A 12,933-nucleotide genomic window follows, 5' to 3' on the forward strand; every position below is an offset into this window, starting at 1 on the left:
CAGGGTGCTGGCTCTTTAGAGGATGCTCTGGGGAGAGAGAGTGGATCGCTGCCTGACTCTAGGATGGGGGCCCCGCGCCTGAGATGAGGTGGATGGGGGTGTAATGAGTTCCAAGGGATACAGGAATTGTGGGGTGGATGGGCATTTTTCCGGGGAGACAGTTCGCAGCTCTCATCAGTTTTGCAAAGAGGCCCATGACTGTGAAACACGAAGAACCACCATTCTGAAAATGTGCCTGAGTTCCTCAAGGCAGCTCTGCTTAGAGAACTAGCTGCTGACTCCAGATCACAAAGGCCTTGGTCATGGTCAAGGGATTTGGGCTCCCTCCCACTCCAATGAGGCATTTATGTGCTCCCACACCACCCTGAGAAAAGCCTATTTAAAGATGAATGTTGTGCGTAATTTAAAGAAGTTTCATGGTCTGTATTTGGGTCAAGATCAAATGCAGCGAGTCAGAGGGAGTTAGCTTTAGGACCTCAGTACTGACCTTCCTTAAAAGAAGTCTTCCAAAAAAAAAAAAAAAAAGAAAAAAAGAAAAAAAAGAAAAGAAATTCTCCAGGGTCTCATTCCTGACGAAGAGTACATGTTTGACCTTGTTCCATCAATATGGGACTCAGGAAACACTAATAAACAGACAAATCTGGTGCTATAGCTCTTTTACATTTGACTTCCCCCGCCATTTTTTTTTCTGGCACCAGAGCCTGTGTTTTTAAAAGACAGAAAAAAATGACTTTCCATATTAAAGATGCAAGCAGCACACGCACACACACACGCACACACACACACACACACACACACAGACACACAGAGAAACCAAATATAAAACTGGACTGGCTTGTACTAAACTCTGGGGAATCAAGAGTCACTTTTCACCCACATCCTGTAAGGGCAGAAAAAAGCACAGGAAAAGGTTTCTACTAAAATGCGTGTGTGTTTTGTTTTTTCTTTTTTAAAGAAAAACATGAATCATTCATATCCACCCAGATATCTGAATAGCACAGCTGGACATTTTTTTTGTTTGCTTCGTTCCCACTGTTCTTCCCCTGACTTCTGAAAAGATAATTTTAAAAGAAAAAAAAATCCTTACAGTGAACCTTTACATTGTAATTGTTAAGAGCACGTACTTTGGACCCAAACAGGTGTGAGCTTTGCCACTGACTTGCTAATAAGTAATGCTGGGCAGGTTCCTTCACCTCCTTAAGAGCCATTATCCCCCAATTTAAAATGCGAATATGAACAACGCATACTTCAGATGGGTGCTGAGAAAATTAAATGAAATGTACATTAAAAAAATATATCAGGCTTGTCTGGCATGTGAGATATTAGGAATAGGAGCTGTGAAATAACATCTCTATCAATGCAACAAACCATGCCAATGACACACTTAGTGCATTCTCATGCACACCATAACATGTAGAAAGAAAAGACCCATAAAAAGAACTGTGTTTCGCATCAAGGGTTTGTACCTCCTTCTCATCTACACCAATGCAGGTCAGCTGTCCCGGCCTACTAAGGTCCAGAAAGCCACAGTACGTGCTAAAAGCCACATGCCTCATACTTCCCAGGAACCAGGTCCTAACCACCCTGACCAGGTTGGGGCTCAATGTCAGTGAATCTCCACTATGTCCAACCTAGCTGGGAATCTAGATGGTTCTCCCAAGTGCACCTGGGCCACAAAATGCTGTTTCTGAGAATTTTTTCATCACATAATCAGCGTTCTTCAGAAGCCATAGAGCTCCATTTTCATCTTTCTCTCCAAGGAAATCTACTTTCTGTAAACTCACCGTATTGGAAAAATCTTTCCCAGGTTCTGGGTCTTATTATTTGGATACTAAGAATTGCAGGCTGGGGTGGGGGGGTGTCTAGGAATTCCTCCTAACTTGGGACAGCCACTCTGGCTAAGTTTGCATATATTATGGCCTTTGCTTTGTCGAGATCCGATCTGATCTCCCAAAATAGTTTAGGCAAATGTACTGCTTGCCTCTTGCTTCTGCAACCACACTGAGTGTCTGGGGATCTTCTTATCAATTCTTTCAACTTCTCTCCCTTGGCTGGAATCTTAACTTGTGAAAAGGTTTGTATATGGCTTTTCTAGCTAATCACTGCATTAAACCTAAACCTTTCTTTTCCCTCCACTTTAACCACAGGAGAGGATGAGAAGAAAAAAACCCAAATTCTTGTTTCATTTGACCAAAGAAAGCAGACTTAGTTTTTTTAGTAAAATCCATGGGTACCCCAGATAGTTCCCTTATCATCCACCAATTCCTTCAATATTAAGGAAGCTCGGATGGGTTCCGGGACTGTCAACGATGGGATTCCACATGTCCATTCTGGACATTCCTTCTCGAGGTTACAATATCACAGATGCCTTTCCAAAGGCAATGACAGTAATGCCATTTCCTTACCCGGCAGTCTCTCTGAAGTGTTTTCATGAGCGCGTTGTATGTTTCTGTGTCAAAGTATAACCCTTCGTGCATGTCTTGCAGGAAATCTAAGTCCTTAAACGTGGGGTTGGATTTTTCTCTCTCCTTTCGGGATGCTCTTCGCTTATAAGTGGAGCCTTTCAGGTCATAAGTGAAGTGCATTCTCATGGAGCGCGGTAAGACATTGTTCATTACCACAATCCTGATATTAATGCCCCCTGATTGCATGCAATACAGTCCGTAAAATTTTGGCAAAAGGGTCCTTGGATTCTGGTTTAAATTCTAAAAAAGAGAAAAAGGAAACAAACCTGTTAATTCTCCTATTTTCACAAAATAATAGTGTTAAATATGTGTTTTCATCTAATATGATAATTAAAAATGAAGTGTGATTATCTTTATTCATGGCCATTACTAAAGTATCACTCTTTTGGATCTGGTTCTTAAGTTGGCTCATTGGAATAGCACTTTCATTGTTCTAAACCCACAGCATTAAAAGTTGCTGAACTGAAAACAGAGAGTCCCAAGTAAGATTCAACTAACCAGGCAAAGAATTGATTAGTGCCATGCGAGACTCTGATCTAAGGGGACTACAAAGAAAATTAACTGCTGGGGTGAAAGAGATGAGCATTTAAAATTTTAATAGCCTCTGAAAAAGTGTCTTCCAAAATGGGCAGACCAATTTACAATCACACTTTGTAAGATTATGTATTTCTTGTCACCCTTCATCCGTGATGTGTAGTATCGGGCTTTAAGATCTTTGTTAGCATGACTGGTTTAAAAAAAAAAAAAAGGAAACTCATTTTTTAAAAAATTGGAATACCACTGATTATTAGAGAAATGTCACATTTTGCATGTATTTTTAGCCATTTCAGAGACAATTCTGTGTTATTATCCTCTGTGTTAATATCCTCTTACAGAAAAACCCTTGTTTTTCTGTAGGCTTTGTTATTGTTGGAATTCTCGATATCCTCTGGATATTTGTCATTTTCCTATTCTCTGTGGGGTATTTTTTTTTCAGTATGTTGTCCTTTTGAATATACAAATAAAAAAATACATGCCTATCTTTGTTTCACTTTAAAAGCAGGAGAGAAGTTAAAAAGTTTGCTGGAGGTAAGTAAGCCTTTAACATTACGAAAAGTTTCTCTACTCTCCACTATCCTCCCGATTTCTGGCTTTTACTACTGTTCCCACTTTTCATCATTCTAGAAGTATTCTATCGGCTTACATTAATTTTGTGACTGGTGTTTTTTCTGTTATACAGATGTTTTTGCCTTTTGATGTAGTCACATTTATGTCCTTTCTGTGCTTTCTTTTTGCTTCCTATTTGGCAAAGCTTTCTATACCCCCAAGGTTATCAATTTCTTCCATTTTTCTTCAAAGTTTTTAACAGTTTTGGTCATTACTCCATATGGAATTATTTTTTGTGTGTGAAAGATCTGAAATACGGTATTGTCTGAATTCACTTATTTGTCTAGCACTGTACTAATTCTTTAATATATTAATATCTTTGTCTTTTAAAATGATTTTATTTATTCATGAGAGACACACAGAGAGAGGCAGAGACACAAGCAGAGGGAGAAGCAGGCTCCATGTGGGGAGCCCGATGAGGGACTCGATCCTAGGACCCCAGGATCACGACCTGAGCTGAAGGCAGATGCTCAACCACTGAGCCACCCAGGGGCCTCTATATTAATATCTTAAATATTAGTATACGTTTATAGATTTTTGGTATATGTTACAGCAGGCTCACCATTTTAATTCTTTATCAGAAATGTTTTGTCTAATTCTACAACTGTTTGTTTTTTTAAACGCTCTTAAAACGATACTTGTTTTCACTTTCTTTTGTTTGTTTTGTTTTCACTTTCAAATGAATCCATTCAGGGAAAAATCCTACCAGGCATTTATTTTATTTATTTTTTAAACACAGACTTAGTTCACGTTAATTTTCTCCTATAAAGTATGTGGTGGCTACAGCAGCCTGGTCCTCTTTACAGACTCTGGTGTGGGTTGTGACAAGATGGTTAGTGAATTCCTGAGAGGGAGATTTGGTGAATAGTCTGTTTCCTGAGGTACGGGGGAGGCAGCTGTAGGTCTTGGGAATGGCGTCCAAAGTGGCCTTGGCAAAGCTGCCCAGGGTGGTAGTGTGGTCCCTGGCCGAGGGGGAGCAGTCGCCAATGCATCAACATAGTCTACAAAAACCTCATCCTTCAGAAATGCCCGCAGGAAAAAGCCAATGATCTCAGATTCATGGGTAGGGAGAAGAAATAGATCTCCTCCAGGACTTGATCTTCATGTTCTTCAACAGATGGCCCAGCTCGGTGATGGGGATCCACTCCTTGTCCTCGCAGGACCAGTGTCATCTGACATTTAGTATTTTCTTGGAGAAGAAGCCCTAATAGCATTTTGATTATAGTTAGATCAGATTTATGAAACGATTTGGGAGAACTGGCATCTTTATAATACTGAGTTCAGGAACAATGTGTGTTTCATTATTTCAGAACTTATTTTATGTCCTTCAACAACAATTTGTAGTTTATTTGTTTTTACAGACTCAAGTATTTTAGAGTTCCTAGTTCCTATTACAAAAATTCTCTTGGGGTTATTGCTCACACATTATTGTACTTCCTTTTTTTTTTTTTTTTTTTAAGATTTTATTTATTTAATCATGAGAGACACACAGAGAGAAAGAGGTAGGGACACAGGCAGAGGGAGAAGCAAGCTCCATGCAGGAATGATGTGGGACTCGATCCCAGGACTCCAGGATCACGCCCTGGGCCGAAGGCAGTGCTAAACCGCTGAGCCACCCAGCCTGCCCTATTGTACTTCCTATAACTTGCATTCCCTAACAGAATGATAGTAAGTCTTCATTCATTTGTATCTTTATTCTTTTAATAATGTTCAGTGTAAGTTATTGTCATCGCAAATAGGATCTCATTTTCTCCCTTCTATCTCCTACTCTAGATGATCTACAAAATGGAATACCAGGGATCACGTAGATGCATCTCATATCCTGCAAATCTGCTGGACTGTCATTACCTCTAGAAGCTGTTGGTTAATTTTCTTAAAGTTTTGCTCATTTTTAATTGTATCATTCACAAGAGAAGAGTGTTTTTACTTTGCTATTTCTTTTTGTACTCAAGTTATTGGTAGAAATTCTTACAAATACATCAAAAGGACCCTGATTGAGGGGCATCCTTATCTTTTTCTATTATTTCCAACAAAAGGGCTCTTGTTCTCCATGAGGTATTTTGCAATTCTTGGAGACTGATAAATGCATAATATGTGTGTGTTCATGTATTTATTTATGTTAAAACTTCCCTGCCAATTGAAAGAATTTTAAGCAGGAGAAGATGTTGACTTTGAATGCCTTTGTTTCTATTCAACGTTTATTTGGATTACCACACCATGTTCATATTTTTTCTTTTGACTGGATAAATCATATTATTTGTTATACTAGCTTATATGATTGGGATAAACCACTTGTTCAGCTAAGTTTTAAAATTTCATTTAATTTTAATTAATTTCAAATTAATAGCTGCATATAGCTAATGACTACCATATTGGACCATGGAGTTCTAGAACAAGAGACTAATCTATCTAAGCTTAGACGTATACACATTTAAGATTTGCTCATTTAGCAGGTTAGTAAAGTGCAATGACAGTTTGATGTCAATTTTACATTATTTAAAAATGTGTGTATGAATAGAATACATCAGAAAGGACATACACTGAAATTAGTAATATGTATCTCTGGGCAAAGAATTTTATTTGGCTGCATTTTTCTTTGTTTTCTGGGTGTTCTGTTTTCTCAACCATAAAGTAGACAACATGCTCTAAAAAATATTTCTCAGTTTTGTTCAGGATCAAACCTCGTAAATCTGTGCATGCTATCCACTGAGATTTTTATTTAGATTCCTGATTCCTATATTTATATGTGTGACTAATCTCCAGCAGATTTTGGAATTAAATAATATTTTTACAGCTGTGTTTCACATATAGCTTAGCACTCAATGAATGCTAAGAATTCATATCATGACTATGTACCGGGTGCATAAGAGCCTGGTAATGCACTGCTTCCTTTATCTTACACCTCATATTCTTTCTTTATTACAACAACTATTTAAGAAAGGTATTTCTCTGCTTTTAAAGATTGTTCAGACTAAAGCTCAGAGGTTATATTGCTTACTTATGGTCACACAGTTTGCTGATGGCTGAGCTGGGTTTTGAACCCAGAACTGTGTGAGTGAAACATGCTCTACTAACAGTTCTACCTTATGTTGTAAAATCTATTCAACAATGGTCATGGTATAATCCAAATGCAAAACAAAGCTCACCAAAGAGAAAGAAACATGCTGCAGGGTCACTGTAAAAAAGCACAGGGGGGAAAAACTTACGGAAAGTAATTAAATCTCAAGCAGGAGTTTCAATTATGGATGGTTACTTACCATGTAATAGCCTGGCAGTAGCTTCTGAAGGAATTCAGCTTCTTTATGCTGAACGGTTTTGATGATAAATTCATCATCACTGGTCACAAAAAACAAGGATCCACTGGCTCCAGGGTTAGACAGCTCTATTAGAGGTTCACTGCAGATGGAATACTACAAGAGTAAATAAATTAACAATTAAAAATACACTACTAGGTATTTATCCAAAGGATACAAACATAGTGATTCGAAGGGGCACCTGCACCCCACTGTTTATGACAGCCATGTCCACAGCAGCCAAACTATGGAAAGAGCCTGGATGTCCATCAACAGATGAGTGGATAAAGAAGATGTGGTGTATATTTATATATAAAATGGAATACTACCCAGCCATCAAAAAGAATAAAATCTTGCCATCTGCAACAATGTGGATGGAACTAGAGGGTATGATGCAAAGTGAAATAAGTCAGAGAGAGACAAATACCCTATGATTTATTTCACTCATATGTGGAATTTAAGAAACAAAACATTTAGATCTTTCATCCATTTTGAGTTTATCTTTGTGTATGGTGAAAGAGAGTGGTCTAGTTTCATTCTTCTGCATGTGGATGTCCAATTTTCCCAGCACCATTTATTGAAGAGACTGTAAATAATAGTGAAAGGGAATATAAGGGAAGGGAGAAGAAATGTGTGGGAAATATCAGAAAGGGAGACAGAACGTAAAGACTGCTAACTCTGGGAAACGAACTAGGGGTGGTAGAAGGGGAGGAGGGCGGGGGGTGGGAGTGAATGGGTGACGGGCACTGGGTGTTATTCTGTATGTTAGTAAATTGAACACCAATAAAAAATAAATTAAAAAAAAAAAAAGAAACAAAACAGATGAATATAGGGGAAGGAAAAAATAAAGTAAGATGAAGATGGAGAGGGAGGCAAACCATAAGAGATGCTGAACTCTAAGAAACAAACTGAAGGTTGCTGGAGGGGAGGTGGGTTGGGGGGGGATTGGGTGACTGGGTGATATGTGACTGATGAATCACTGAATTCTACCCTGAAATTAATGCACTATATGTTAAACTGAATTTTAAATAAAATTTTTTTTAAAGATTAAAAAAATACATTTACTGTATATGATGCTTCCAAGGAGGAAAAACACAGGATTACACGTTCTGATCATTCTGAAACAGGATGTTCTCTGCCATGAGCTTTCAATTGAGGGTTCACGTACACTAAGAGGGCCCTTTGAGATTTCTAAGAATTTAATTGATCCTTTTAACCTAATATTTTTATGAGAAACAGAAATGCCTTCCCCTTCCATCACCCTCCCTCCCATGTCATATGACAGAACCAATCATCACATCTGTTCAATGAAATAATGCAAACACTGCTGTGATCTATGGCGCTCTGTTTCCAGCAAGTGCCCCTAACATAACCACTGAAGGTATGACTCACACCGTGTATTTGTCATGTCAACACCAATACCTATTCTCTTCTCACTATTTACTTTCCCATAAGATGTCATCCGCGCATGGTTTCAATCAGGAGATGACTCTTAACAGCTGTAGCTCCAGCTCAGATCACTTTCAAAGGCTCCAGACATGTACGCCTGACTTTTAAATAGATATCTCTATCTGGTTACATCACAAGCACTTCACGTGTAACAAGTTCAGAATCAAATTCATTTCAGGGCTATGGTCAGCCCATATGATGCTTTTGCAGTAACTAGAAAGAGTTACTCTTTCTTCTGGCAGATGTAGCTCTGGGTCAGATACAAGGCTGATGAGATGAAGGGCTGGATTCCAGTCTCTACTTCAGTTTAGCCAGGTATTCTTGGGCAGTGCACACCCTGCACAACTATACGTGGTGACTCTAGATCACCTGCTTCCCCTCAATCTCTATCTTCTCCCTCTTTTCCCTATCTTAGAGAATAGAAACGTTATTTCTTTTGTTCCCAAACCAGAAACTCGGGCATCACCCTTGATGCCTCCCATTTCCTCGCCTTTCACATCCAGACTATTGTTATATCTACTCCCTTCATGCCATCTCTTTTGCTCATATGCTAAGTTCACTGATTTCATGTCATGCCTTCATTACTATGGAAGACTCCACCTTGCTTCAACTATCCACTCTTGACTTCTCTCGTGCATTTCCACCAGGAAACGGAAGATTGATCTTTTCTTTTTTCTCTTTCCTTCTTTTCAAGATTTTATTTATTCATTTGACAGGGAGAGAGAGAGAGAGAGAGAGGAGAGCGTACACAACTGCACAAGAGCTAAGGAGAGAGAGAAGCAGACTCCCCGCTGAGCAGGGAGCCCAATGTGGGGCTCGATCCCATGACCCTGGGATCATGACTTGAGCTGAAGGCAGATGCTTAACCAACTGCCACCCAGGTGCCCCTGGAGATCTTTCTAAAACACCAATCTGATCATATCCTCCAATGCCTTCACATATTTCAGTGGTTTCTACTATCTGGTTAGAAGATTAACACCCAGATTTCCTACCAGAGCCATCAAGGCCATGAGTGGCCCAGCCCTGCTCTCCAGCCTTCTCCTTCATCACTTCCCCCCTTAATATCGAGCTCTACTTACAGAAAGCTACTTCCCCTTTTCTCAAATGCGCCAGACTCTCAGTGCCTGGGATTCTACATTTTCCTCTACCGAAAACCACCTCTTCCTTCTTCATCAGGCTGGCTATACCTCATTCATGTATGCATTTAACACTGAGAAAACTTCTCTTGAGCATCTGTAATGTCCCAGGTACTCATGAAAGCTTGGACCCTAGCAGGAGAAAACAGGCAGGAAATAAATTGTACATCGGACCGTGATGAGTGCTATGGAGACGATGGGGCATGGAAAGGGGCTGGAGTGCCAGCAGTGCCTGAGGGCTGGTTTGTGATGAATTTTCAGTAGTGCTGGTCACTGGAAACCACGCTGGGAAGAGGGCATCTGAGCAGAGGCCTGTGGCTGGCTGGGGGAGGAGAGAGCAGATGCGATGGTCTTGAGACCTGGGGAGTTCAAGGCATGGCCAGGGGGCCAGTGGCTGGAGCAGAGTGAGTCAGCAGAGCTGAGAGAATGAGCCAAAAGAGCAGGTGCATAGGGCAGCACAGGCCACTGCAGGACTGTGACTTTTTCTCTAAGGGAGCTGAAAGCTGGAGGGAGATCTGGAGTGGAGGACAGCTCCCGTCTGCTATGCCAAGTAGCCACCGTTGCACAGTGGGGAAGTTGCTCTGTGACTTTGGCTTTCAGTGTCTGCTGGGCAGCACTTACTCCGGAAAACTGGTCCCATGAGTCTAGATCATCTGCTTCCTGGCAATGGACGTTCTCATCAGGGAACCTTCGGTGCTGGCTTCTTATTCCGAGTCCCCATCAGACTGCAGAACTCGGTGAGGGCACAGACTACCTGAATCTTACGCCGTGGTACCCTGCACGATCTGTGCCTTGTACACTGTAGGCTTTAAACAATGTTTTGTCTCACAAGTGGCTGGATGCTACCACCAAGTGAAGAAGGGCTATCAATCTCCCCGAAAATGCCCCAAACCCAGCAGCAAAGTCAGTTTTGGGTTATGGAGCTCTGTGTTTATCAACTAACAACCCCCAGCACCGAAAAATATGAAAGGAGGGGAGTAGGAAGTGGGGGGAAAGAGGAAGGAGAAGGGAGAAAGTGGGAGAGAAACAACAAAAAGGCAGTTTCCAGATGTCGACTTTAAATTATCTTGCTTTGGCAGCACACGGATCAGGGAATCAAAATGCTCTGAGCAAAGAAAGAAGCAACTGTGTGCCGCCTTTCTCAAAGTCACGGCAACTTCCGTCTTCCACTTCTCTTTCCTGCTGGCTCGCCTCTCAATGAGCAGCGTCAGAGCCTCAGCCGTTGTGGGTGACTTAGAGGTTAGGAAGCAAAACAAACACTGCCCCGCGGCCGCAAACAGGATGCGTGAGAGCCCGCGGAAGCAGACAGTGCCTTCTCTGCTGTGCGTGCAGGATCTGGGTGGAAAGCTCATCAGTGGGATGGGCACAGGCCTTGGAATCACCTTTTTTTTGTGGTTTTTCAAAAGGTTTATTTATTTGAGAGAGAGAGAGAGAGAGAGAGAGAGAAATAGGGGCTGAGGGGCAGAGCGAGAATATCCAGCAGACTCCACGCTGAGCACAGAGCCCGAGGTGGGCCTCGATCCCAGGACCCTGAGATCATGCTCTGAGCTGAGATCAAGAGTCTGACACCTAACCCACTGTACTACCTAGGCACCTCTGGAACCACCTTTTTAAATTTTATTTATTTTTTTAAAAAAGCATGCCTCTATCAGTGCCCACTTACGTGAGTGACCTGGATTAAGTGCCTGGGGATTCCAGAGCCCAAGGAGCCTCATCTCTAAAACAAAGCCAATAACAGCTCCATGAAAGCAGCTGGAAGTTTCTAAAGTGGATGCTTTCAAAAAATAAATAAATAAATAAATAAATAAAGTGGATGCTTTCAAAACCTCTGGCAATGGGTGACCACTTAGCGACTGCTGTTCCTCGTCCTCTCTGCGTGACCGTATGTAGGGGAGCGGGGCAGACAGCGTGCAGTACACACCTTTACACCTTTCAGGTGAGGAAGAGCTGGCTGTGCCTTGGGACATACTAAGGGGTTCAGCCCAACTCCAGCGACCGGAGGGCTCCCCAAAGACACACTCGGACGTTGTTAGTGAGTCAAGAAAAAAAGCCACGTCTTTTGTATATTCAGGAATTTGAGACACCAGAAAATAAAGGTGTCAACACCCTAAGGTCTTATGAAGAGGGAAGGCAGGCCCCGCTCAGGCTCTTGTGGAATCCTGATTCTTTCTATTATGGGCTTTGAATTCCTGGCACAGAACCTTCTTACGGATAGGAGTCAATGTTGTGAAAGTCCAACAACAACACAGAATGCAGAAATTAGAGGCTGCAAATAGAGAAATTAGGGGGTGATTCAGGAAGAGCTGTCTAGAGAAAACTGGATTCAGACCTGAACATCTGCTTCCAATTAAAGTCTCAAATTCTTCTATAAGCAGTGACATTATATGGGAAGTATTTCATTGGTTACTTGTCAAAGCGTCCTATATAAATTTATAAATGAACGTGCATGGCAAAAAATTATTTTGACACTTAATAACCCGGTGCGGGGAGGGTCACTGCTGGCAGAGCACCAGTGCGCTGCCAACTGGCGCTACGATACCGACCAGGAACACTACCGTTATTACCTGTAATTTTGCACCCTAGACCTTGGTTACCATGCTCTGTGCTAAGCGACCTTCTCTGAGAAGTTGCTGTGGATGAGCAAATAAAGAGGCGAGATGGGAAAATCTGAATTAGCCTCAATCAACAAAGCCCCCCATGTACACTTGCGTCTTGTGCACCTTCCTGGGGGCCCTGCCTTCCGCACAAGCTGCTGCAATGCATTCGTTCTCTCCCTTCCATTTCCTGCAGGGCCTCCCCACAATCCCCACTGGAAAGGCCTCCAAGTACAACCCAGCTGGGCCCTGCCAAGGCAAATGAACAACGTAAACTTTCTCGGTGCCCTGGAGATCATTCTTCCTGCCATTTCTTCCCCTTGATAGTGTGAAATAGTCACCCCTGTTCTCTCTTGGGGGCTGTGAGTCTAGAAGGATGTCCTATGAATCACCCTGGATTCTGGAACACTTGGGCACCTGGGGCAGAAGGAAGTCAAACCAAAGGCTTGCTGCCCAAGCAGAGATGGGCAAAAATGCTCCGGGTCCCTTGGCCTTCCTTTGGGAGGCGTTTATTTTGGAACAAATAAGGAAGGAGGTGCAGTCATGCCACTGTGCTGCGCATATACAAGCGCCTCACAATCCAAATTATGCATGTTCCAACATGAAATTTGCAATCGGCATGCGGGTGGTGAATCTTAATGGTACCAAGAACATAAACAGAATAATTCAGGCTAAAATTCAGACACAAGAGCACAAGACTAAGTAGAAATGCACACATACCACAGGGATCCAATATTAAACCTCTCTGTGGAGTCACCAATCACTATATAATGTTACCCTCTCCCCCCTTTTAGATCCGTAGATCTTCACAGATTTGGGTTTGATGAGCCCCATTCAGACAGATGCCAGG

At 41.8% G+C, this 12,933-nt stretch overlaps 1 protein-coding gene across 6 annotated transcripts in view; it reads right to left on the reverse strand.

Moving 5' to 3' along the window:
- PIP5K1B (phosphatidylinositol-4-phosphate 5-kinase type 1 beta) overlaps positions 1-12,933 on the reverse strand; it is a 300,319-nt gene that overhangs the window by 109,086 nt on the left and 178,300 nt on the right. For all 6 annotated transcript variants that reach the window (XM_077907918.1, XM_077907928.1, XM_077907937.1 and 3 more), the window contains 2 exons: positions 6,869-7,021; positions 2,406-2,705 (listed from right to left, as the gene is read on the reverse strand). In XM_077907918.1, coding sequence (XP_077764044.1) covers positions 2,406-2,705; positions 6,869-7,021 — 453 coding nt within the window. The remainder of the gene's footprint in view (positions 1-2,405; positions 2,706-6,868; positions 7,022-12,933) is intronic.

The sequence above is a fragment of the Canis aureus genome, chromosome 1 (genome assembly GCF_053574225.1).
Source record: "Canis aureus isolate CA01 chromosome 1, VMU_Caureus_v.1.0, whole genome shotgun sequence".
In the NCBI taxonomy this organism is placed as follows: Eukaryota; Metazoa; Chordata; class Mammalia; order Carnivora; family Canidae; genus Canis; species Canis aureus.